This window comes from Cibotium barometz, chromosome 13 (assembly GCF_041138505.1).
Source record: "Cibotium barometz isolate CiBa-2024 chromosome 13, ASM4113850v1, whole genome shotgun sequence".
Classification (NCBI taxonomy): domain Eukaryota; kingdom Viridiplantae; phylum Streptophyta; class Polypodiopsida; order Cyatheales; family Cibotiaceae; genus Cibotium; species Cibotium barometz.
This window is the reverse complement of record NC_141058.1, coordinates 55,946,108-55,972,975: the sequence shown is the minus strand read 5'-3', so window position 1 is coordinate 55,972,975 and position 26,868 is coordinate 55,946,108. Positions and strand designations below refer to the sequence as shown.

Genomic DNA, 26,868 nt, shown 5'->3' with positions numbered 1-26,868 from the left:
TGATAATGTGAACCTATACAAGGATGCATATCACTCTCTGTAGGAGAGTAAGCCTAAAGATGCTTCAAGCTTCTCTCACGCAATGCCTTGGTAAACAGATCTACAATGTTGTCCAATGTAGAGCAATAGTTTAAAGTGATCTCCCTTACATGAAGCGTCTCCACGACATAGTGATAATGTATCTCTATGTGCTTTGTACATGCATGGAAAACTCAATTCTGTGCCACAGCCATCACTCTGGCTGTCACTGAGTATGGTAATGGGTGTCTACTAACACTCACGAAAATCTGCAAGAAACCTTTGCATCCATACACAATCTACCGTAGCAGTGAAGGCTACCGTGTACTCAGCCTGACAGGTACATGTGGCAACAGTGGGTTGTTTCTTACTCAACTAAGATATGCATGAGTTGCCCAAGAAAAAAACGGTTCCCAATGGTTGATTGTAGGGTGTCATAGTCTCTAGCCTAATCTGAATCACTATAAGCAAAAGCTGCCCCCCCCCCCCCCCCCCAAGCGCTGCGGCAGAGATAAAACAAGACAAGATCCAAGGTGCCTTAAAGCTAGTGGAAGATGTGCTTAACTGCTTGCCAATACATAAATTTGCTGGCCTAGGAAACACCAAAACGAATATGTGGTCTCATGTTGCACAAATATATGAGACAACCAAGCAGTTGGCTGTACACAGTCATGTCATAAGGCTCTCCTGCATCATACATGCTCAGTTTAAGCACAAGTAAAATCCCATGATCCTCTTTAATATAGAGGGTCCTCTCAGTTGGATTGTTTCTGAAACCCTAGCTAGCCAAATAAGAGTTATCTTGTAATACCAAGTTATGGGAGCTTGTTTGAGACCATAAGCCAGGCACCACAAAACCAATGGGTTGACTAACATAAACTTCTTCCTGCTGCAAGTCCCCATTGAGAAAGGATGTCTTAATGTCCAACTGATGCATCTTCCATCCATGATGGGGAGCCAAAGCAATAGCACATCTGATAGTGGACATCCATGAAGTAGGTGCAAAAGTTATGCCTTTAAGGCTGGTCAATGGCATCATTAGACTTTCTCTTGACTTTATAAACCCACTTTGTACCAATTGGTTACTTGCCACGATTGTGGCAAGTCCACTACATCCCATGTGCTGTTTTTTTGGATAGCGTTGATTTCCTGTTGCATGGCTTCTTGCCAGTGCTCATCCTCTTGAGCCTCCTCATCTGTGTCATAAAGACTACTCATGCAAGCCACATCTGCATGTTCTCTAGCATTTCTGAAACCAACCTGTGTCCTGCTATGAAGAGGAGCTGAGAGCTTACTCTCCTGCAAAGTCTACTATTTTTCTGGACAGCATTGATTTTCGATTGCATAGCTGCTTTGCCAGTGCTTATCCTCTTGAGCCTCTTCATAAGAATCTAGCTCATTTGTCATAAAGACTACTCATGCAGGCCACATCTGCCTGTTCTCTAGCATTTTTGGAACCAACTTGTGTCTTGCTATGAAAAGGAGCTGTGAGTTTACTCTCCTTCATAGTACGGGCCAGCCAACCAGGCACTGTTCCAGCCTCTTCCAAAGCTGTCCGCTCTTCATGAATTGCTATCTCTATGTCATGATCTGCAATGGGCTGACTTTCAGCTCCTACATGCTGTCCATTAGGCATTTCTAGTGGCTGCTTTGCTCTGGCATCTATGCCCAATGGAAGTAGTCCCTCAAACATATCATGTGAGCCACTTTGGAAATGTCTACTGAATTCAGCCAATGGTTGTGCTGAATTTTCAGCAAATACAAGATCTCTACTTTCAAAGATCCTTTGCCTGCATGGATTGTAGAGATGGTATCCCTTGCTACCATTGTTGTAGCCCACAAATATGCATTTAATTGCCTTGTCATCCAACTTGCCTCTTAGTTGTGGAGGCACATGAGCATATGAAAGGCAACCAAAAGTCCTGAGGTTGCCAACCTTAGGTTTTCTGTCATACCAGGCCTCAAATGGAGTAATGGTCTTTAAAGCTTTGGTACAGCACCTCTTCAAAACATGTGATGCACACATAATAGCCTCCATCCAAAATTTGCGAGGCAGCCCCTTACCTTTGACCATACATCTAGCCATCTCCATTAATGACATGTTCTTTCTTTCTGTCACACCACTCTGCTATGGTGTGTATGGCATTGTGCATTGATGTTTAATGCCTTTCTCTATCAAATATGCCTTGAATGCATCTGACATCAGCATCACCGCGAAACGTTTCAGCTCGAAACTAGGCAAGAAACGCCGAAATGTTTCACCCCTCCACAAGTTCTTACTGAAACATTGGACCAAAACGGCTCTATATACACACACACACATATTTACATAGCGTGAGAGAGAGAAAGAAAGAAAGAAAGAAAGATTTTATTAACGTCTTCCAAAAGACCGAACTTGGTCTATGAGACAAATCGGTGTACCTCTATGGGGTATCCTCTGTCATCCCAACAAAATAAAAAAAAGTACTGAACTAAAAAGCTGAATCTGGGTGTGCAATAAGTACAATGAGTGGGGGAGGGGATGGAGCTCTACAACTAGGAGAATGCAAAGCTATATGCATGGAGTATACAATCATGATATGCAACCTAGCTAGCTCCATCCTGTACCATACTGGGGGTATAAAATGGTATACATCAATGAACGGGGTGTCCACAGCTCCCTGAAGAACATGCCTAGGTCTGCTCTGAAGCGAGCCAGTTGCTCCGCACCCTCTCTCCGTAATTCCCTGCCGTGTAGGGGTTGGGAGTGGGATGGATCTCTGAAAAAATGTAGTAATCTATGTCTGTCGTCCCCCCTCTGGAGCTGTCTGAGCCTGTATTTGATGTCTCTCTGTGACGTTGTATGTCTAGAATGAATCTCCCGAGTATGCCTCAAAGATCTGGCGTAGGGAATGTGGCTCTCTAAATAAAATGGGATATCTCTCTCTGATGGCTGTATATGCTCTGCATCTGCATACATAATGCTCCTCACTCTCCACCTCCTCTCTACACAATCTGCATACCCTCTCCTCTCAGGGGATCTGTGCTGCTCTGCCAATCTCGATCTCCAATCGATGTGATGAAACTCTAATCTGACCAATAGCCACTCGGGAGCCGTGTGGTAAAAAGCCCTCCATGTATCTAGGCCTCTCTATAAATCCATCATCAGTGATACTCATGAAGTGATCTCTGTAGTATAGCATCTTCGGTGGAAGAGGCTGTGTAGGCAATATCCATGTCTCTCGTGTATAGAGCTGCCATAGGTCCTGTCTCAATACTATGTTCCTCTCACTATGAGAGAGACGGATATGTGGTGCATCCCTGTCATACTGGAATGGTGGTAGATGATCCATGTCTAGGCCATGCTGTGAGAACCAATGTGTGACCTGTGCATACCATGATCCTTTGTCTCCTGCCTCAGCCAGCTATCTAGATGCCTCAAAAGCTCTGTATGACAATCTGTCCTGTGGCATCTCTCTGAATCTGTCTACCAGGCATATAGTCTGGAATATGGCCTCTACCATCATAGGAGGCGCAACAAACTCTGCTCGGATAATGTCATGAGGTACTGACGGTTTGCTGCGTATCATGCGTGCCATCATGTTCTAGCTCCTGTATCTCTGCGAAGGCCCGCCTTTTGCGGCGAGTGAGTCTCCTCATCTCTCTCCTCGACTCCTGCTCAGTGATGGCTCCCAAGGCTCTCTATATGCGGAGCCGTGAGTATAGCGCTCTGCCCTCGTCATCATACCATCTGTTCTAGGGCATAGTCCCAGATCTCGCAGGCTCTCCTGAGTGGACACGATGTGCGAAGCTCTGTAATGCAGCCGTGTGTAGGAGTGATGCCAGCTGGGCTGTAATGGTATCCATAGGTGCCAGGGGATCCATGAGTAGGAGCCCATCCTCTACTCTGCCACTGTATATGTCTGCCATGTTATGTGTGAAGTAGATGGTAGTGTGTGGCATCGGTATGTGGGGGGCTGGTGATACTGGTGATACGGCTAGTGAAAATGCCTAGTATGTATGATCTGCCCCAATAGGACGAGCTGGAATGGAGAATGAGGTGACAAGCTGTGATGCCTCCAAAGACCCCATAATGTAGTCTACCACCGTGCCTCAGGTGCGTGTATGACCCCCATGTGGGAAGCATGTCAGTCCTCCTAATCCCGGCCACTGTAGCATCCCGTTATAAATAACGAGACGATGACTAGCTCCCAACTCTAGTAAGTGGTCCCCATAATGTCCTCTGTCTGGTCCAGTGTCCTCTGATGCCCGACTAGCCCCTATCTCCTTTGGATCCACAGGGTGGAGGATCTCCATGTCATCATAGTCATACACCTCACACTGTCTGCTCTATGTGTGGGCATTGAAGTCGCCCGTAAGAAATACTTCCCCTAGTGTAGAATAATGCATAATCTCCTCTGACAGACAAGTGTATGGCGAGGCTCCTGTCTCCTCCTCCTGTGGCATGTCCTCTGTAATGACATAAGAGGATCCTGATGGAGGAAAGTAACATAGGGCTATGTATATAACCCTGTCCTGTGAGAGCTGTAAGCTGATCCACATGTATCTGGCCTCTGGATCCTGTGCTACCACTCTCAGTCTCCCCTGTAGCTCCCGTCTGAATAGAACTGCTACTCCCCCCGACCCTCTCAAGGTACCCTGGCGTGTGGTCCTCCTGTATGCTGACTCCCACTGGAATTCCTCTACTCGAGGTAGCCCTCTCTCTGGGCTCTGATGTGTCTCTGTCAGAAGTATGATGTCTCTCCCCACCATAACATGCTCCAATCGTCCAGGCTGCACCCATAGTGAACCATTACAGTTCCATACTGCCATGTGTATCTCTGTCAGTGGCCTGGTCTGTGTCCCATAGGCCCCAAACTGCTAATCCATGGGCCGGCCATCAATGATGACCCGACCATCTCGATAGAAGGCCTTCTTGCCTTCTCTCCTTGCGTGTAAGACTCGTGGCATGCAAGCTCTCCTATGCTCAAGCTGCATCCTCGTGAGATCATCATCCAAGAAAATAGGAGCTCCCTCTAAACCTCGTAGTATGACCCTCTTCCTCCTGAAGGTGACTCTCTCCGTCTCTCCTGCAAACTGTAGGATGAGGGCTCGCTTGCGTGTTGAGTCTTTCCCGGCTCTCCATGCTTTGGTGAAGGGGAGAGGGTCCTCTTCCCTGTAGCCTGGCTTCATGCATAGAAGTTGTCCATCTTTCTCGGGAGTGGAGTCGGGTGTCTCGGCTATACCTGTGACTCGAATGTTGAGGCGGCAGGCATGCCTCATCTCCTCCTCCTCAATGGTGGTGTGAATGATTTGGTGTTCTTCCCTTAGAGTCTCCTCCCTCACTTCTTTACGGATGTTCTTCTTCACCACCTTAACCCATCCTGACTGCTTGGCTTCGAGTTTTCCCTCCATGTCCTTTGTGATCTCCTTGGAGATCTCTTCTTTGATGGCCGTGAGAGTGTTGTCATTGATCTCCCCTTCTTCCTTCTCAGTATTCTTGATGGCTACCAGTTTCACTTTCAATGCACTCACCTCCTCCTTGAGTGCCGTGTTCTCTTGTTCAAGGTCCGTGACCCGTGCTTCGAGGGCCATGATGTGCCGGTGTAGTTTGTTTTCCACCTCATTGAGGTTGGAATCGGATGTCTTCTTGTGCTCCTCGATTAGTGCCTTCATTGCCGTCTCGAGGGTCTCGAGTTTCTCTTGGAGACTCCGGGCCATTCCTCCAGATTACTCTGCAGTCCATCCCACAAGCAAGGAGGAGAGAGAGAGAGAGAGAGTTATGTTGCTGCCTTGGGGGCCTGAGCACGGGTGGGTGGGCAAAGGGGGAAACTGAGCCTAGCAGAGAGGGAGGCGGGCCAGCATAATGAGGCGGCGGCGAACAGTGAAGCGAATCAGCGAGGCGGAATCACAGGGCCTACCGGAGAGGAAGGCGGGCCAACATAGCGAGGCGGTGGCGAACTGTGAAGCGAATTAGTGAGAGAGAGAGAGAGAGAGAGAGAGAGAGAGAAATGAAATGAAATGAAATGTTATATTAACGTCTTCAAAAGGCCATAATGACCTATGAGACCAAAAGTTACATCATGGTTGATCTGATACAATGTCTGGATAAAAAAACCCAGAAAATGAAAAATAAAGATGATACTACTGGCACCTAGAAAATGAAACTGGAAATGGAAGGTAAACAGAAACCCTTATAGGGTGTGAATATAGTGAGGGGGGGGGGGGGGTATGCTATGGAGGTGAGTGGAATATAGTGAGGGGATACAATATCATGTGGGACGGAGGGGTACACTATGGAGGTGCCTCCATCTCATAATATGTGCCGCATCGGACACTGGCGGATCTCCTCAATATCCTCTGTAGTCAGGGGTGTCTCGCATGCCTCGCAAGAATAATCCGAATCCGCCGCTGCAACCTCCGTCTATGCTGGGACGCCCTCCTCCTTAGTTTTGGGCGTCTGGACCACCCAAGCTCAATCGCACGATCAATCAGTGTACCTTTGGTGTGGGCGGTATCCATGTCCTGCTGCTGCTGTGGTCCATCTGGCGCAGTGATGGCTGGACTAAAGGAGTCTATAATGTGCCTCTGAGTCTGGTTCTCTGTGCGCCTAAGCAAGCTATCTCTATATCTCCGCAGCTCAAGCAAGAACAATCCCAAACACCTCTGGTCCTGGTACTCTGGAAAGTGGTCCAAAACCCTCTCTGAATAAACAGTGGAAACGACCATGTATCTCATAGTATGCAGTACAATGGCATATATAATGCAGCTCTGTCTCTGGCTCCCCATGGCATATTCGGCATATCCTGGCCTCAGCTGGTATACCTCTATATCGGCCAATCTCAATCTCAAGCTGGTGTGAGGATGTGCGAATCTGACCAATAGCACATCGTACTGCATGAGACAAGTGTACATCCATGTAACTGGGTCTGATCACAAAACCATCTGCTGTGAGCTGAAGAAAATGCTCTCTGTAGAAAGCCATCTTCGTGCCCAGCTCCTCAGTCCGCTGTATCCATGTCCTCCTAATGTCCAGCTGAACCGAATCCTGACGGATGAGTCTGGTAATCTCTGTCCGTGTGAGAGTGAGAGAGGGTGCCTCCACAGAATACTGGAAGGGAGGCAATCTGTCCATGCTAAAACCATGTGCCTGGAACCAAGATGTCATCTGTCCATACCAACAAGCCGTGTCTCCCTGTAAAGTTAACTGTCGGGAGGACTCAAGGGCGAGGTGTGCATACCTGTCTCGGGGGAGATCCCACAAGCCATGTATGTAGGAGACTGATCTCGTAAGAGCCTCAATCAGCAGAGGGGCAGCCGCCATCCTATCAATGGCCTTCCTTACCATCTCTACGGTAAAGAAAGTACATGTCTGTGGGCATGGTGCTGGCGGGTCAGGAAAAGGTGTCTGTCCAGGAACTGTATATAGAGATGCTGCATAACTATCCCAGACCTCTGTAGAAGTGATGGCCAAAGCAGGGGAGGACTCATGAAACAAACGCCAAGCCTCCCTCGAATCCTGGCTCAAGAATAGCTAGTATAATTCCTGCTCTAGCTGAGCAAGGAAGGCCCGCTTCTTCCTTCACACAAGGCGCCGGAAGGCAATACGTGACTGTCGGTGAGTAGTGACTCCCAAAGCAACCTCCCGCTGCAGTCGGGCTCTTGTCTCTCTGCACTCCTCATCATACCAGCTGTTCTGGGGCATACACCTAGAACGCTGTCTCTGTCCACGCTGAGTATGTGGATATGCCTCTCTCGCTGCATCTTGTAAAGTCTCTATCAGTATATGCGTCAACTCCTCCAAAGGTCTCCCTGGCTCCTCTGTGTACAGACGTCTATAAATCCCATTGCTGTAGACAGCATCAGTCTCTGAAGTAAAAGTATATCGAGTGTGATCTGCCCCTCATGTCCTCTGAGCTGTGGTAAAGTGAAAAGAGATGGTCAATGTCAACAATGCATGATCCACTACTACCCCAATGGGCCGAGATCCAACTGTGAAGTCCTCAATGCATGAAACAAAGCTCGGCATAGCCATAACATAATCCACTGTGCTATGTGGAAAGCAAGTAAATCCAGCTGCTGACGGAAACCTCTGCAAGCCATTAAGTATGGCCAACCCATGTGCAGTCCGCATATCTACCAAATATCTCCCATACTCTGTGCACTCCACATCCTGTAAGTGTCTGTCTAATCCCATATCCAAAGTGTCCAGCTCTCTCAGCATCTCCTCTGAGGTATCATAAAAGGCTGTCTGGCAGTTGCCCGTCCGGGCATTAAAGTCCCCTAACAGGATGATGTCTCCATCCCTAGAGAACTCCCATATGTCATCATCTAGCACAGAGAAAGGAGACTGCCCTCTAGGTGCTGCATATGTCGATGTACTAGGAGCAAAATAGCATCTGGCAATATACAAGAATCTGCATGTGTCGGCCCTCAGTCTCACCCACATATATCTGGCCTGATCATCTCTCCGAACGATGTGTAGAAGCGGTTGCAACTCCTCCCTGAAAAGAACAGCCACCCCCCCTGATCCTCTACTACTGTGTACCGATCTCGTCCCTACTCTGCAAGTTGTCTCCCATCTGTATCCTGTCACCTGTGGCATCATCTGACCAGGGGCCTGGTGAGTCTCCGAGTAGAAGACTATATCTCTATCTCTAAAGATGTCCTCAAAGGCACCTACATCAAGCCTGAGGGATCCATTGCAGTTCCAAGCTGCCAGCTTTAATTTGGTCCCATAGGTCTCGCACCGTCATGTAGAGCATCGCTCCACGATGACCACCCTCCCTTCTCTATAAAATGCTATCTTTCCCTTTTCTCTTGCCACCCTAATCTCTGGCATGACTTCCAATAATAGTGAGAGAGAGAGAGAGAGAGAGAGAGAGAGAGCCTACGTGCTGTTCATCTCCACGCGTCCTTCCAGCCCACAAGGCCAAAAAGCCAACCCATTCCTATAATAGTGTAGGCTCCTCTAAGAAGGCCACGATTCACTTTAAAAGGGGGTATTCTTTTAGTTAAAAGGTTTTTAAAACCTTTGTCCCCTTGTCCCCTCCACACATGGGGTTTTATTAGCTTTTAAAACCTTTGTTCCCGTGTCCCAAGTGTGAACATTAAAAAAAAATGTCTTGCTCACCGACCACCATGCTCACACTTATGCTACACAAATTCACAGGGTCGTGACATCACCCCCCCCCAAACTACGCCACCATTCGCTTTGCCTGTGCGAGCCTACCGGCCGCACCTGACCTAGAGAGGAGGCAACAAACTAGCTCGGTACACCGCTTGATCCACTGTTTCTCAAAACCTATAGAAGATGACCATCACTGCCTCTACGGCACATGTTGTCCCTCCACACCCCCCCCCCCTCTCGAGTTCTCAGGCAACTACTAGACTTCTTTCCATGCCTCCCCGTTGAGGAAACCCCAAAAAAGAAAAATCACAAGCTGTCAAGTTTCCGATCAGCCGATCCGAATGTATACCAAAGGTCCCAAATTTTATATCGCCACCAAACTTCTGATTATGCCGATCCCAATTCTTTGTTCCTGATTGCCAATCCAAAAATCTACGCTTTCGAGCCGATTCCAATTCCTTGTTCTCCAATCCCAATTCTTTGTTCGGGATCACCGATCCTAATTCTTTGTTATGAATCACCAAGATCTTAACTCTCTGATTTTCATTTGCAAATCATTCTTTTCATCAGTTTGTGCCATCCAATTGGACCACTGATCCAAAACTCTACCACTCAAACTGCCGATCCCAAAATCTCAGATCATGATAATGTCAGATTGCCAAACCAAATCCTTGAATCCTCGAATTGGATGGTTTAACGCCGCTCGCTGAAGCTCCCGCCGTCACCCCCCTGCTCGCGCTGCTCGCCCCTCGCATCCCCTTCCTTGCGCCCTGCCCCCGCCTTCCAGCGCTTTTGCGCCCCCCCTCTTCTCGCCATCATGCCCCCCCCCCCTTCTTCTCCTCGCTTTCTCTCCCTCTCTCGCGCTGAAGCGCCCCCCTCCCCCCCACTTCAGTTCGCCTTCGCTCCCCCCCCTTCAGTCTGCCTTCGCGTCTCATTTCGCCTTCCCCCCCCCCCTCCCCCTCAGTTCGCCTTCGCGCCTCATTTCGCCTTCGCCGACCCCCCCCCCCTTCAGTTCGCCTTCGCCCCCCCTTCAATTCGCCTTCGCGCCTCCACTTCACCTTTCGCGCTGCTCCCGCCCCCCCCTGTTTCTTCGTCGCCTTATCCCCCCCGTTTTTTTTTTCTTTTTTTTTCTTTTTTTTTTCTTTTTAAAAAAAAATTATCCTCCCGCCTTCCCTCTCCGCCCTTCGCATGCAGCTCGATTCTTGCAGGTATTGCATTCGCTCCGCCTTCGCCACAACTTCAGACCCTGATGGAGGCTCCTCCCGCCCCACCTCAGAGGGACTCTTCTGCAGCCCCCTCGACCGCCCCTGAGGATACCCCCATCAGGCTTTCTCTTTCGCCAGAAGAGGAAGCGAGCCTCGCCGCAGAGGTGGAACGCCTCCAGGCACATTCCACCATCTACCGTATAGTCGGCACTCGCCCCAGCAGAGGGGAGATCCGGGATCTTCTTCAGGCCCGCCTTCTTGCAGATGTGGGCAAGATCCTCGATGTACAGCTATTGGGCCGTGGACATTACCAGATCGAGTTCGAGGCCGCCCAGAGTGTTGCCAAGGTCCTTGCCATGAGTCCCCTTGACATCAGGGGTGCTCGGGCTTTCTTCAGACCTTGGCAGCATGGATTTGACCCAGCAACGGCGGAGCAGGGAGCGCGCCTTTTTCATGTTACAGTTTGCTTCCCTGGACTCCGCCAGGAGTATCTTCCGCTCCTCCCCAGGCTCGGAGCATTGGTGGGCTCGGTACTAGAGACTGGCCCCTCAGCTGCTTCAGTGGTGGCCAGAGCAGCTAGGCTACCTTCGGTCAGAGTGTTGGTGTCTGACATCTCCTCCCTTCCTAAGGTCATTCAGCTACCTAGGATAGGGGGGGGATGGATAGATCAGAGAGTGGAGTTCTCGGGGCTCCCGAATCAGTGCTTCATTTGCAGACAGGTCGGCCATCTGGCCAAGGCCTGCCCTCGCAGGAGACCCCGACCCTCACCACAGCAGGCTACTGATGGCCCGCCCACAGATTCGGCTCGGCAGGCTACCTCCGGGACACCTGCTCAGGCCACAAAGGCCTCGGAGTGGCAGCCTGGACAGGGGCGCCGCCGAGGGAGACAGCCACAGCAGCACGTCCAGAGACCGCTGCAGAGCAGCAGCCATAGTCTCAGCCTCACTGGGTTCCCGTGAGGAACAGCTTTTCTCCCCTCCAGGAGGAGACCCCCGCGGCGCCGACTGAGGACCAGGAGATGCCAGCACCCCCTCCTTCACCCCCCCCCACACCCACCCCCGCCCCCCCCCACCGCCTCGCTTCCACCATCGCCTCCTCCCGCCTCCGCTTCGGTTTCGGCAGCGGCTCCCTCTCCACCCCCCTCGCCTCCCCCTCGCCTCCCCCTCCGCCCGCCTCACCTTCCCGGGAGGCCCTGGCAGTTCCCTGGCGTTCACCTGCAGTCCGGAGAGCGCTGAGCACTGACCTCGCTCGAGCATCACAGAGGAGACCTATGCCGATTAGGGCTTCACGGATTTCATCTATCCGCAGTCGGCTGAGTCGCCTTGGCATTAGACAGCGCTCGGAGGCTTTTGATTATACCTTCACACGGCTTTTTGGAGCAGAGGGCCCCCATGAGCCAGCACCCATCCGAGTTCATGTAGTGATACCTCTGGCCCGCGGAGAGGAGGCACTAGACTCAGCGGTGGCCTTCTCGTTCCCTCTATGTGGCCCTTGCGACCAGGAGTGGACTCTAGAGCTCGCTCTCAGCACTTTGAAGACTCAGGCAGTTGAGTTTTCTCATCACATGAGCGATCTGGAGGTGACAGATGTGATAGGCCGACTTTGGGAGTTGGCTCATTTTTTCTTGGATCCCGGGAGTGTGGATACCTCAGGGATTCGGCATTTGGTCGTTCGCATAGTGGCAGACTTAGCACGCGACCCTGGATATGTGTGTATACACGAGGTTGCTTTGTCAGAGCAGGAGGCAGTCGCCATGGGCCACAGCCACTGGCGCCTGATCCGGGATTCTTGCAGCACACCGGGTGGGCAGATTCGCAGCCGCTCGGATGGGGACTACTCTCCATCCAAGCCGCTTGCGAAGGCCCGCCGTACGGCTGAGACAGCATCCACCTCAGCAGGGCATCCATGAGGATCATCTCATGGAATGTACAGGGCCTTGGCGGAGCACATTTTATACGCTATCGTGGTTGCTTGAGGCAGGAGCTTCAGAGATGCCTGGTTGGTGGCAACATTGATATTTTGATGATGCAGGAGCACCACTTGGGTGAGAGCAGGATCCGGAGATATGGTTCGGTGATGCCTGGTAGATGGGACACTTTTTGGTCTGCAGGGTTTCGTCCTTTGGGTGGACAGGGGGGAGTATGCATGGTCATTGAAGATGTATGGCGGCAGGCCATTGTGGATCGAGGGATCATTGTGCCTGGTAGAGCACAGTATGTCATTCTGAGGATGCATGATGAGCTATTGGGCGTGCTCAACGTCTATGCACCCAATCATGCTAGTGCCAGAGCAGAGTTCTGGACCCAGGTTACGGATGCATTGCCAAAGACCGCACATTGGTGTGTTGGGGGAGACTTCAACATGCTTGAGGACCCGGCAGATAGGGTGGGAGGCAGTCATGTTACAGTGCACGGCACGGAGCTTGCAGCTTGGGACCAGTTGTGCATGTCACTGAGGATCACTGATGCATGGCAGCATGGGGCTTTCTCCCGGTCTCAGGACAGTCTTAGTTTCTCCCGGTCGGATCGCCGGCAGGGAGGGACTAATCTATCACGGATTGATCGCTTTTATGTGGGCGACTGGTTAGGGGAGCGAGGGGGCTCCGTCGGCATTCTCTCTGGCACCTCATTTTCAGATCATGCACCAGTTATCTTGACATTGGAGGAGAGGACACGGGAGCCCAGCTTGCAGTTGAGGATCCCAGAGAGGGTACTTACAGATCCCAGTCTCGCTGAGGACATTGAGAGGATCTGGCATGATAGTCAGTGCTCTGACCAGGATGCAGCGGGCCAGTGTGCCCAGGGACTCATCGATCTTAGCTCTTTTCTGCATGCTGCAGCTTTGACACGGTTGGGAGAGATTCGCGAGCGGGAGCATCGGCTGAGACGCAGCCTTGCTTCGCTACAGCGCCTTCAGGAGCAGCAGCCTGCATGTGAGTGGGTGGCGTCCCAGCTGAGCTAGGCACGCCAGGAGGTTCGAGAGGTAGAGGAGCAGAGACATGAGTTTTACTATCGTCGTCAGGCCTCTCAGTGGACGCAGCTTGGCGATAGAGTGACTGGAGAGTTTTTTGAGATCACTGGGCCCCGTCATTCGCGAGCAGGAGTCCGCCAGCTTGGTAGACCGGATGGATCGGTAGCTACTGAGCTCGGGGAGATCAGAGCCATTGCCATTGCATTCTATAGAGACCTGCTTTCAGCGGAGCCTGCCACTGAGGATCGAGATGTTTGCAGACAGACTGTGTGGGCCCATGTGCAAAGGAGGGTCACAGACCGTATGCATACAGTTCTAGGTGCGCCTCTGTCAGAGATTGAGCTTGCCGAGGCCTTGAGGGTCCTGCCGCGACATGGTTGCCCAGGGGAGGACGGACTGACGCCGGCCTTTTTTATGCGCTATTGGGACCTTTTGGGGCCAGGCCTCTGCAGGGGCTTTCAGCATGTTTTGGACACTGGGGTGATGCCGCAGAGCTTTTCAGAGGGCTTGATCTATCTTATCCCCAAGGGGGAGGGAGTATCAGATGATATTAGGCATTGGAGGCCTATTACGATCCTCAATACTGTCTACAAGGTCTTAGCAAAGGCCTTGAGTTTGAGGATCCAGCCATTCCTGGGGAAGTTGATTCATGCCACTCAGACAGGTTTTGTCAAGGAGCGCAGTATCCTTGACAACATCTTTACTTTCTGGGAGGCGACGGTCCCGAGCTAGATTTCTTGGCGAGGACTTGGTCGTGATGCTTCTCGATTTTGAGAAGGCATACGATAGAGTTGATTGGGGTTTCTTAGAGGGCACTATGCTTCGCCTGGGCTTTGAGCCAGGATGGATCAGAGGGGTGGCGGCTCTGTATTCCACAGCTCGCAGCCAGGTGTTGATTGCAGGAGGACGGGGGCCGAGTTTTGAGCTGACCAGATCAGTCCGTCAGGGGTGTCCCCTCGCCCCTTTTCTTTTTCTCTTCTTTGCGGAGGCTATGAGCATGTATTTGACGGCAGAGGAGGTCGGTTTGAGAGGACTTCAGCTCCCAGTCCGGGGGGAGGACCTGCTTGATGCTGAGTTTGCAGACGACACGGGCTTATTTTTGCATGGCCAAGAGGCCAATCTTCTTCGGGCAGAGCAGTCGCTCCAGGTTTTTAGTGCAGCTTCGGGAGCATTGATCAATTGGCGCAAGACAGTGGCCTTTTGGATCAGTAGTGCTCCCACTCCGGCATGGAGCCCGGACCCCGGTTTTAGATGGATTCCTCCAGGCACAGCAGTGCGGTATTTGGGATGCCAGATTGGCCTAGATTTGTCACCTGAGCAGCAGATTGCCCCGCTTCTTCTGAGCATTCGGAAGAAGCTTTTGTATTGGAGTACAGCTCGACTATCCTTGGCTGGGAGGGTGGTGGTGGCAAATCAGGTGCTATTAGCGACCATGTGGTACATTACGTCTTGCTGGATCTTCTCGAGCTCTTGCATCAGCCAGGTACAGAGGCTGATCAGGAACTTTCTGTGGTCTGGGCGGGACGGTCAGCCAGCTCGGGCAAAGGTTGCATGGGCAGTTATTACACTTCCGCTGGCTCAGGGAGGTTTGGGCATTATAGATCCAGTTGATCAGAGTAGAGCTTTATTGGGGAAGCTTATCGTTCGGGGGTTGCTTCCCGGCGCTGAGCCTTGGAAAGAGCTCCTCTTGCAGCGGCTGCAGGCTCGGGCGCCTCGAGCAGGGGGCACTTGGGCACCAGAGATTCGCTGGATCTTTATAGAGATGAGGAGGACAGGCCTCAGTAGAGGATGGGAGGACAGATTTGCTTTGAGTATCCTGAGAGCTTGGGAGTTGCTGAGACCGGGGCTCTCTCAGTGACCACCTTCTTGTGTTGAGGAGCGGGCCAGACAGCCGCTCATCTGGAGCCCAGCGGTTCGCACAGAGCAAGGTCATATGCTGGGTTCTCGGCCTCGGCTAGCCTGGGGGCCTTTAGCGGCAGGCCCAGCTCGTAGTTTTGGAGACTGGCAGGCCTTCTGCAGTCTACCAGAGGAGATCCAGGTGGAGAGGCTGAGTCACTTCAGAGGGGGGTTGATTATGAGGGATGATATTCAGGAGGCACTCACGGAGGAGTGGTTCACGCCTCTCGAGCCGGTGGCCCCACGGTGGATGGGAGCCTTTACACAGTTGGAGATCCTGATTGCTGTCAGAGCTTGCACTGAGGATGGCAGTTGCCTCTACTATGAGATTCAGGATGAGGGCAGACTCCACAGAGTGAGGAGAGTGCACCTTTCAGAGGATTCGGGTAGTGGCCGCCGCTTCTCGGAAGTGGCATATTGACCCCGACCCTGCTGATGTGCTCCCGGATTGGCGCATATGGGCATATGCAGCGCGCCCCTTGGCCCGGCTATAGTGGGACCCCGGGGAGTACGAGTGGCATGATCCTTATGCATCCCTTGAGGCCACAGAGATCACCTTTTTCCAGTATACTGTTCGGCTGGGGCGACATATTTTGACGGCGAGGAGGACGGTCTCTCTAGCGACAGCGGGGCATTGGCGACTGCAGGGACTCTCACAGGAGTTCCTTGAGGATTTTTGGGCTCGACTCTGGGCTAGTCGACAGGCCCGCAGGATCTCGACTTTTCAGTGGTTGGTCGCCCACAGGGGCTCAGCAGTTGGTACTTGGCTTGCTTACAGCGGTCTTCCGGCGGCCTGCGTCCGATGCGGCCACCCTATGGAGACACAGAGGCATTGCCTTTGGGATTGCCCTCAGGCGCAGCAGATTTGGCTGCGGATGCTGCGTATTCTGGCCCCCCTCTCTCCAGAGGGTATGTTTACGTGGGGTGCCGCTGCTTGGTCGACTTCGTCAGGGCCTGCTATGGGCTATGAGATGGAGCAGGGCAGTCAGGCCATCAGATTTATTAGGGGCCAGCCTCGCCTGGTTCCGGCACCGGATTTCTCGTCCGCCAGCTGGACACAGGAGAGGGATTTACGATGGGAGATCCTCAGCAGCCTCACCATCTGGTTCACCTGGAGGGCCTGGTGCTTTACGGCCTTTGAGGGGAGATTGGAGCCACCAGCAGAGACAGTACGGGGGATTTGGCAGGAGTTGATCCACACCCTGCGAGGACAGTACGACCGCATCCGGGGAGACTCGGAAGAGGCGATCTTACGGCGCCAAGCCTTTCACACCACTTGGCGCTGTGGCCCTTTCTACACCTTACACTCGGGATCCCCCCGTTGGTACTACAGGCCACCTGTTTGGCTCTTCCCCCCCCCTATTGTATGATTTAGCCTCTCAGTTCTTTGTACTGATGCTTGTATTTTGCAGCACCTAGGGAGAGTCTCCCGGGCTGCCATGCTGTATTCACTGCTCTGTCTCTCTTATGAGCAGGCGAGATCTTTTGTAGCCCTACGGGCGTTTTTTATATAACTAATGAAAGGATCTTTTCTCGCAAAAATAAAATAAAATCCTTGAATCCTCTACTCACTTTTGGATCATCAAGTCTTTTGGATCATTTGATTTTTAAATCACCTCATTTTTGAATCGCTCAAATCGTCTTAACATCCAAATTGCTCACATTTTCAAATCGCCCAAGTTTAGATTGTCAACCCAACCCAATCGCCATGTGGACGATCTGACTGAGATACCTACATAATGTAGAAATCCCTAAGCATTCTTCATCTCGTCAATGATTTCGATTCAGAAGGAGTCTAGACTCTACCAAATCACCAACTACCATCAAAATCAACCACATTGAGCTGGTGCATCTTCATTACGACCACACTCAGCCAATTGACGGGGTTTACATCAAGTTGGGAGCGACGGCTTGCATCTCTTCGAGGAGATATGTCCCCCATCCGTATCTGCATGGTTTTGCATCACCCCAAGCCTTCCACCCCTAAGAGTGGCGTGATATCTTCTCCTCCCCAAGCCTTCCACCCCTGAGAGTGGCGTGATATCTTCTCCTCCCCTCTGAGTGTAGTGCCACGTAAGGAATGAAGCACAAAGTCTGTGTCTGCCACCGTGGCATGCAAGCTCTCCTCGCTTGTAAGACTCGTGGCATGCAAGCTCTCCTATGCTCAAGCTGCATCCTCGTGAGATCATCATCCAAGAAAATAGGAGCTCCCTCTAAACCTCGTAGTATGACCCTCTTCCTCATGAAGGTGACTCTCTCCGTCTCTCCTGCAAACTGTAGGATGAGGGCTCGCTTGCGTGTTGAGTCTTTCCCGGCTCTCCATGCTTTGGTGAAGGGGAGAGGGTCCTCTTCCCTGTAGCCTAGCTTCATGCATAGAAGCTGTCCATCTTTCTCGGGAGTGGAGTCGGGTGTCTCGGCTATACCTGTGACTCGAATGTTGAGGCGGCGGGCATGCCTCATCTCCTCCTCCTCAATGGTGGTGTGAATGATTTGGTGTTCTTCCCTTTGAGTCTCCTCCCTCACTTCTTTATGGATGTTCCTCTTCACCACCTCAACCCATCGTGACTGCTTGGCTTCGAGTTAGTCCTCCATGTCCTTTGTGATCTCCTTGGAGATCTCTTCTTTGATGGCCGTGAGAGTGTTGTCATTGATCTCCCCTTCTTCCTTCTCAGTATTCTTGATGGCTACCAGTTCCACTTTCAATGCACTCACCTCCTCCTTGAGTGCCGTGTTCTCTTGTTCAAGGTCCGTGACCCGTGCTTCGAGGGCCATGATGTGCCGGTGTAGTTTGTTCTCCACCTCATTGAGGTTGGAATCGGATGTCTTCTTGTTCTCCTTGATTAGTGCCTTCATTGCCGTCTTGAGGGCCTCGAGTTTCTCTTGGAGACTCGGAGCCATTCCTCCAGATTACTCTGCAATCCTTCCCACAGGCAGGGAGGAGAGAAATGAAATGAAATGAAATGATATATTAACGTCTCTAAGAGGCCATAGTGGACTATGAGACCAAAACTGAGAGTACATCTGAAGTTGGTGTCTCATCAAAGAGAACGAGACTAAAAAGTACAATAAACTGAGAGAGAGAGAGAGTTATGTTGCTGCCTTGGGGGCCTGAGCAAGGGTGGGTGGGCAAAGGGGGGCACCGAGCCTAGCGGAGAGAGAGGCGGGCCAGCATAGTCCCAAGTGTGAACATTTAAAAAAAATGTCTTGCTCACCGACCACCATGCTCACACTTATGCTACACAAATTCACAGGGTCGTGACATCACGCCCCCCAAACTACGCCACCATTCGCTTCGCCTGTGCGAGTCTACAGGCCGCACCTGACCTAGAGAGGAGGCAACAAACTAGCTCAGTACACCGCTTGATCCACCGTTTCTCAAAGCCTATAGAAGATGACCATCGCTGCCTCTACGGCATGTGTTGTCCCTCCACACCCCCCCCCCCCTCTCGAGTTCTCAGGCAGCTAGTAGACTTCTTTCCATGCCTCCCCGTCAAGAAAACCCCAAAAAAGAAAAATCACAAGCTGTCAAGTTTCCGATCAGCCGATCCGAATGTATACCAAAGGTCCCAAATTTTATATCGCCACCAAACTTCTGATTATGCCAATCCCAATTCTTTGTTCCTGATTGCCAATCCAAAAATCTACGCTTTCGAGCCGATTCCAATTCCTTGTTCTCCAATCCCAATTCTTTGTTCGGGATCACCGATCCTAATTCTTTGTTCTGAATCACCAAGATCTTAACTGTCTGATTTTCATTTGCAAATCATTCTTTTCATCACTTTGTGCCATCCAATTGGACCACTGATCCAAAACTCTACCACTCAAACTACCGATCCCAAAATCTCAGATCATGATAATGTCAGATTGCCAAACCAAATCCTTGAATCCTCTACTCACTTTTGGATCATCAAGTCTTTTGGATCATTTGATTTTTAAATCACCTCATTTTTGAATCGCTCAAATCGTCTTAACATCCAAATTGCTCACATTTTCAAATCGCCCAAGTTTAGATTGTCAACCCAACCCAATTGCCATGTGGACGATCTGACTGAGATACCTACATAATGTAGAAATCCCTAAGCATTCTTCATCTCGTCAATGATTTCGATTCAGAAGGAGTCTAGACTCTACCAAATCACCAACTCCATCAAAATCAACCACATTGAGCTGGTGCATCTTCATTACGACCACACTTAGCCAATTGACGGGGTTTACATCAAGTTGGGAGCGACGGCTTGCATCTCTTCGAGGAGATGGGTCCCCCATCCGTATCTGCATGGTTTTGCATCACCCCAAGCCTTCCACCCCTGAGAGTGGCGTGATATCATCTCCTCCCCTCTGAGTGTAGTGCCACGGAAGGAATGAAGCACAAAGTCTGTGTCTGCCACCGCTCCCGAGTAGGCAATAGAGCTCTCACATCATCTGCATGATTTGCATATCATTGACGTGCACACTCACTTTGGCCATTGGCACGGATGGAGATGGGTGGCTCTGGCCACCACGACCAAGGAGGGGAGTTGGTGCCCTCTAGTCTGGAGTCTGGACGTGCTTCTCTTTGTATTTCTTCATATTTCGATGATAGTACCTCTCCCTTCCTCCTACAGATACCTTCACTATGGCAAATGGAGCCCAGAGTGCATATTCCAAGGCATGGAGGAGAGGATTCGTGGCCACCTCGCGAGGCTTCACCGTAGGACCGATAGTGATTAGTCTCCATCCAAACCCACGCCCAATGGAGGGTAGTTCTATTAGTTCCACCTCCCACCATTCTTAGTTATGCAGATTGTCTCATGGAAGATTCAAAGTTTGGGAGGACCACACTATTTGCAGAGGCGTGGGATCCTCAACAAGGAGCTTCACAGACCGTAGTTGGCCGACCTATTGACATTCTCTTCTTCCAGGAGAATCATCTCTCTGACAGTCGTACCCACCATTGTGAGAAAATTCTTTAGGGCAGGAATCGCACCTTTTGGTCCCATGCTTTTGGCTCCTCCAGGATCTAGGGTGGGGTATGCATTTCCGTCAGTGTCTTACTGCAATGATCAATTCAGGTACCATTGTCACTGAGAGAGCTCAATGGGTGATCATTAGCATTGGAGAGGATAGAGTGGGCTTCGTGAACCTCTATGCACCGAGCACCACATCACTTTTTGGAGCATGGTTCATCAGTCCCTCTCCCGCACACTGATTTTTGGTGCATGAGTGATGATTCCCACATGTTAGAGACGGCAGAGGAACAACTCAGATGTGGCATGGACATTGCTTCAGGCACGGATTACTAGGCCTGGGAGGAACAGATTCTGGCCTTGAGGGGACAACACCCTTGGCATTTATCGCAGTTTGGACGCAGCCCCAACCTTTCCTGATTAGACTGGTTTTATGTGGATGAGTGGGTTTATGGACAAGGTGGCATTGTTGGTATTTTGGCAAGCACTACTTCCTCCGATCATGTAGCTGTCATTCTCTGCCTGGAGGACCCATGAGGCAAAACATACATTTGAGCACCCTAAACCCACACTGTCTCATTCAGGATTCCAAGATTTGCAGCAGGATTGTAAAGAGTTGTGAGAGTTTGGATTTCCACACTAGTTGAGTCTCAAGGGCTTTGGCGCAGGCCTTGGAGAGATCGGCAATTTGTTGTAGGAGGCGGCACAAAGCAGACTGGCTAGCTTCAGAGGGCAGGAGAGGAGCATCCATCAGAGCCCTGCTTTCCTGTAGCGGCTTCAAGAGAGTACCCCGGATAGCCCGTGGATTGAGGCTGAGATGGCAGCAGCCCGTGCAGAGCTTAGCTCCATTGAGGAGCGGAGGGTGGAGTACAGATACCATGCTAGAGCTTGCTTTTGGACCCAAGCGGAAGACGGTCACCAAAAACTTCCTTGAGATTACAGGTCCACACAAATGGAGGGATGGTATATCGGAAGATTACGAGGCAGATTGGAGAATCGGCAATGGAGACCCATCACCCTCCTAGGGACCACATACAAAATCTTAGCCAAATCCATTACCCCGTGACTGCAGTCTTTCCTCCCCAATTTGATTCATGGCACAACCAGTTTTGTTCAGGATCAGAGCATTCTGGACAACATCTTCACTTTTTGGGAGCGAGGCGACTCGCTCGGTTAGGTTGAAGCAACAGGATTTGATAGTTCTCCTTCTTGATTTTGAGAAAGCCTATGACAAGGTGAACGGGGGATTTCTGGAGGGGACGATGAATGAGATTTCCAAAGGAGTGGGTTCGAGGTGTTTATCGCTCATGGGATTTCCAGAGGAGTGGGTTCGAGGTGTGTATCGGCTCAATTCAGTTTCATAAGCTGACTCCATCATATGGCGAAGAGTTTGATTTGGATGGACTTTGAGGCTTCTTCGAATGATCGGTTGCCAACCAGCTTCAAACTTTCGCATATTTTCTTCATCAGAGATATGCATAAATGGAGACACCTTAAGCAATACTGCCCAAAACTTGTCGACATACACCGAAACATTTTCATGCTCCGATTGGGACAGCCACACCCTTTCCTTCCGCACATCCTTTTCGAAGTAAGGAGAAAAGAATTGCTCATAGGACTGGGTTTTGAAGAATGCCCAGGTTTTGGGAGTTGAGCCATCAAGTAACTTGGACAACCACCAATTTCTTGCAGTATCTTTCAAATACATACGCAAATGACAAAGTTGTGACTCCTCTGAAAATGCCCATTCACAAAAGATTTTCTAATAAATGCAAGTCTTATTGACATCTCTCTTACCATTGTAGCAATCAAATTTGATGTCTTTGTCTCCTGCCTTGAATGCTCTCAGCCTCTTAAGATGAGAGTCCTTGTTTGAACATAACTTCTAGAGGTATCTCTAGAATGGTTGTGAGTGTGAGAATGAAAAGAGGCCTCCTCGAAAGGGTTCTTCTTCCTTGCCTCATTGAGATGTAGTGGTCACAATGGGACCATCAACTCATTAGATACTTACCATCTACAAAACCCATAAGACACATGTTAGTCCCAACAAAGATGCATCACACAAGTCCATCAGGGCGTCCCTTTTGGACATCACATACTATTAAATCCAAGCAATGTCCAAATATCCAAAACAATTTCACACAACTAAAATAAAATCACACACACACACACATGCAATCTTTTGGGCGCAACGGAAGAAGTCCCATAGACTAATTGTACTTGTATACATACCCTGCCATGTCATCGGGCTCCTGAGTATTCATCCGTACACATGTCAACAGGACACCAGGCTTGTCTTGGACACATGTCAAGTGACATTTTACCCATGGCCATGATCATGCACAGGATTTAAATTAATCATTCCGAGAGTTTAGGGGTTTGTACACATGTCAATTGACATTTCACCCATGGCCATGATCATACACAGGATTTCAATTAATCATTCTGAGAGTTTAAGGGTTTGTGACAAAGATCGCCCACTGGTGGACAGGAGAAGTAGGGAAGCTTCTGTTATGGGTGAGTTGGGGACACCAAGCGAGCGCAGTGAAGGGGACATGGATTCCCTGCTGTCATTCCCCCAGTGACGGATTTCCTCAAAGATAAAATTCTTCCCTTTAACATTTGCTAAATTTCTATTACGTAGCTCTCATTTTCTGGCATCATGATTGTAGAGTTTCTTTGGCTGCTTATTCTTGCAATATGAATGGAGCACTGAAATCAATGTCAGAGCTTCAGATTCCCAAGTAGAATCAGGAACACATGTTTTCGTCTGATCGGGCCAAAGTTGCGCAATCCATGGCTGGGGGAATGACGGGGGTGAAAAGGTGACAGGGAGAAGAGACAGCAGCTGAAGGAAAGCAAAGGGTGGAATAGGTGGAACTTCAGCACTCAGTGTGATGAAGGTGGAGAAGAGAGGGGGAAGAGGGGCGGGGGCCCACGGGGTGGAGGGGGGAGTGGTGCACGGCCTTGCAGGGGAGCTGGGATGCATGTGTACAGGGAGGCCATAGCGCTGCGCAGCAAGTAGGACCTGCAGTCCTCAGCAGTGCAGCATCCTTGACCTAAGAAGCTCTTGCACTCAAAAAAAAAAAACTTCTGGCTTGGCTAGCCAGGCAAAAGCCAGGTCTCATGGCTGATCTGTTTGTCGAGTAGAAGAACCGTAATGAAGCCCACATACAGTATCCAACAAAAAAGGCATGATCTTCCTTTCTATAGGACAATTGCCAATTGTTTTTTGAAAAAAATAACACATCAAATTTTGTATTGCTACACTGAACCTTTATGTATGAACCTGAACATTGTGTGAGGTATGCTACTTAAATATTATGTTTGATACATCTTGTACAGAAAACTGACCAACAGCTTTGATTTGAAACAAGACCAACACAAGGAAAAAAAGAAAAGAGGGGCTCACCCACAGCACATGCTTGGTAATAGCCCAAGTTCACCCCCTGGGCCAATTTTCTTTCTATACCACTGCTTCAACTCATCATACACGACAAAGTTGATGGCAGCATATGGAGCGACACGTATCTGCTTATACAGAACAGAATTAAACAAGTGGTCACCAGATTTGCTAATGATTGAACTCATGAAAACTAGTGGATATCGTGATAGCCAGGCAATTAGAGAGCACTGTTGGATTTATTTGATTTATAAATGTATCCCAACAAGCATACCATGTTTGGAATGATCCCTTTGTAAAACCCTGCAAACCCTTTGTCCTTAATGATAGCTTTAGTGGACTCAAAAACTCCTCTCTCGGCTCCGCCCACTTGGACTATCAACACAGTTCGAACGGTATCAATAGGATGGGATATGAAAGCGCCTGCTATTGAAGCAACTGAGCCTAATAACACGCGCTCTGTGCTACTTATGTCAACTTTCTCGGTTCTCTTCAACACCATCTCCTTCAAGTTGTCATACACAAGATACTCCACAATCTGGTTGATTTTAGAATAAAAAATATAAGGGTCAAAAAATGTAGTATCACTTACACATATGACCAACTTGCCATATATGTATCAAACATCCTTTTTTTATTATCTATGCAAGTGCTAGGGTATGTACCATTGCCCACCTTAGTTGGAGCAATCCTAAGAAGATTGAGGAAATTGCCTCTGAAAAGCCCTTCAACACCCTCTTCTCTGCACAAATTGAAATCACAGCTAACATTGAATAAGAGAATCGGAAGCCACTGCACTACCGTAAAATCAGCAAACTAACCTCCAGAGCTTTGAAAGTGTGGAAGGAAAGCCTTCTTTGGGAAAATCGGAATCCACCATGGACAGGACCTGGAGAAACACAACATCATGTCTTCTTATACCAATTCACATACAAACACTCAATAATACATCTATGATTGGTCACACACATAAACACACAAACACAAACTTTTTTTTTGTGAAAGTCATGCTTCTATTGACAATGACTTATGTACAATATAGGAGATGGACTTAAGATAAGTCCATCTTCAAAGAACTTCAAAAGCAGTGGAAAAACACCTCAAACTGGCTAAAACAATATCCTCCAACTGTAAGCAATGATGGAGGGATTGTCGCAAATTCATCTTAAGCAAGCATATGCCTCTAGAGGCGCCTGCCCAAACATAGCAGTGTTTCTCATCTTCCATATTGTCCATAGAGCCCAATATCAAGTCGATAGAAAGAAAACATCAAAATCAGTAGAGTTGGGCACACCAGTCCCAAATATCCAGAAATGCTTTCCATATCACCTGCCTGGAAAGTAACCTAAGATATCATCGGCCAATCGTCGAAGAAACTCCCTTGTCTCCAAACAATGCCATAACATATGTGGTACAGTTTCAGAACGAGCTCCACATCTGCAACACGGATGGCTCGAGTTATCCCTCTTTTAGCAAGCATCTCCGCAAACAAGGAGGACACCCACTAAATAGCGCCAAAGAAACAATCTTTTCTTTAAAGGCAGCTTACTTTTCCATATACCCTGGAGGTGTTTTTTCCACCATCTTTCTTCTTTTTTTATATAGTAACGATATATTACTAGTGGGAAACCTCAGTGCGAGGTAAAACCCCACGAAGGAATATGCAATGTACAATGGTGAGTCCGAAAAGGACCCATACTAGAGTTCCTCGAAAACAGTCAAAGAAAAGTGAGAAAGTCTTCAAATCAACATCCTGGCTCGCATAACAACAATGCAATGTCTATCACAAGGAGAGCTTGAAGGAGGAGATGTCTGACATATGCTGTCCGAACACGAATCGGTTTCGGCTCGTCCAGATTGTCCACAGAGCCCAGAATTGTACCCAGGAGAAGAACATAGCATAAGGCCGGAGCGCAATTGTCAGCTCTCCAAATATCTAGAATTGTTTCCCAAAAAAGTGTGCAGGAAATCTAATTCGCAAGCAAGTTGAATCCCTGTCTTGGAGCAGTTTGGAATGTTGACGGATCCAACGAAGGTTTAACATCGTCTCAATCTACGCACCACAGCGGGAGCATGACGAGGCACAGATACGCCGTGAGTGCAGAAGTACACCCATTGGGAGAACTCCAAGCATGCATCTCCAGATGAACAAACATTCTTTCAATGGCAAGACGCTCCTCCAGATCCCTCTTAAACATTTCCTCCACCATAGTAATGGTTTTTGTAAGTGCCACAGATCATGACATACAGGCGTAATCCATGGCGGTGGCTGCAGCCTCACATATAAATTCTTAGCCGATATAATATCCAAAGGCACCCACAAGACTTTCTAGTCAGCCAGGTGGTCATGCATACAAAGCGGTGGTATTGGTGCAAAGGGGGACAACAACTCACATATCTCATGCCACAAAGGTCTATAATGCATACCCAATCCAAAACTATGTCGAGCCATAGGGAAGGACTTAATGTTTCCAGCTTGGTCCACCACATCATGGATCTCAATTATGCCCTTTTTTGCCAAGAAGAAAGCTTTCCTTGGCTGTGTGAAAGCCGATGGGGAGGCAAGAGCCATAGCCCAATGTATGCTTTTAGCCCTCAGCAAATTCCCTTGCACCATGTCATGGCCATTCCATGTCACATGCTGTAATACTTTCCTTCCAGTCTTGAATAAGGTCTGTGCTGTATGGGGAGCCGGGTATCTTTCCAACAAAACGACCAAACACCACCTCCCAATGTGTAGTAGTCCAATCACAAGAGCCCGAGATCTCATTCTAACACACATGGCCGCTAGCGTCCGTGACCAAGGCTACCACTGTGCTGCGAGATCTGACAATGGAGTAGCTTTCCGTGCAAGGACATGTATATGTATGTTGAGGATGTTTGGTCCACCATCCATATGGGGAGTCCATAGCTTTGCCATTGACAATAGCCTGAGTGCTTTCTTTTGGTGTTTGATTTCCAAAAGAACTCTAATATTTCCAACATAAAGGCATCAATCTGATCTCGTGGCCAAAACAGAAGAAGCAAAAAGAATTGAATATATGCAATGAGTTTGGATTGCACTATTCTCAAGCGCACATGCAAAGGCTAAGTGGAAAGCTTCCAGTAGTAATATCCCAAATGACCCACAATCTATGAAGGCTAAATTATTTGCCTGGCCATATATGAGCATGCCAAGCTTCAATTTTCATTGGCAAGTGTTTGGATTTCCTAAAATTGATTTTGAGGCCCGCCGCACATGCGAAGAGGTCAAGTGCTTCCATTACGTACTTGAGATCATCCGGATCATTTCTAGGTAGAAAGAAGGAATCATCTGCATAT

General features: G+C 49.4%; 1 protein-coding gene across 3 annotated transcripts in view; it reads right to left on the bottom strand.

Annotated features, from left to right (window-relative positions):
* LOC147632871 (uncharacterized) overlaps positions 1-26,868 on the bottom strand; it is a 117,804-nt gene that overhangs the window by 24,100 nt on the left and 66,836 nt on the right. For 2 of the 3 annotated variants that reach the window (XM_086807775.1, XM_086807776.1), the window contains exons 8-11: positions 24,369-24,436; positions 24,223-24,289; positions 23,822-24,085; positions 23,557-23,675 (exon numbers count right to left, since the gene is read on the bottom strand). In XM_086807775.1, coding sequence (XP_086663901.1) covers positions 23,557-23,675; positions 23,822-24,085; positions 24,223-24,289; positions 24,369-24,436 — 518 coding nt within the window. Of the gene's footprint in view, positions 1-21,941; positions 22,159-23,556; positions 23,676-23,821; positions 24,086-24,222; positions 24,290-24,368; positions 24,437-26,868 lie in introns of all 3 variants that reach the window. The other variant, XR_015267241.1, reaches the window with a different exon arrangement.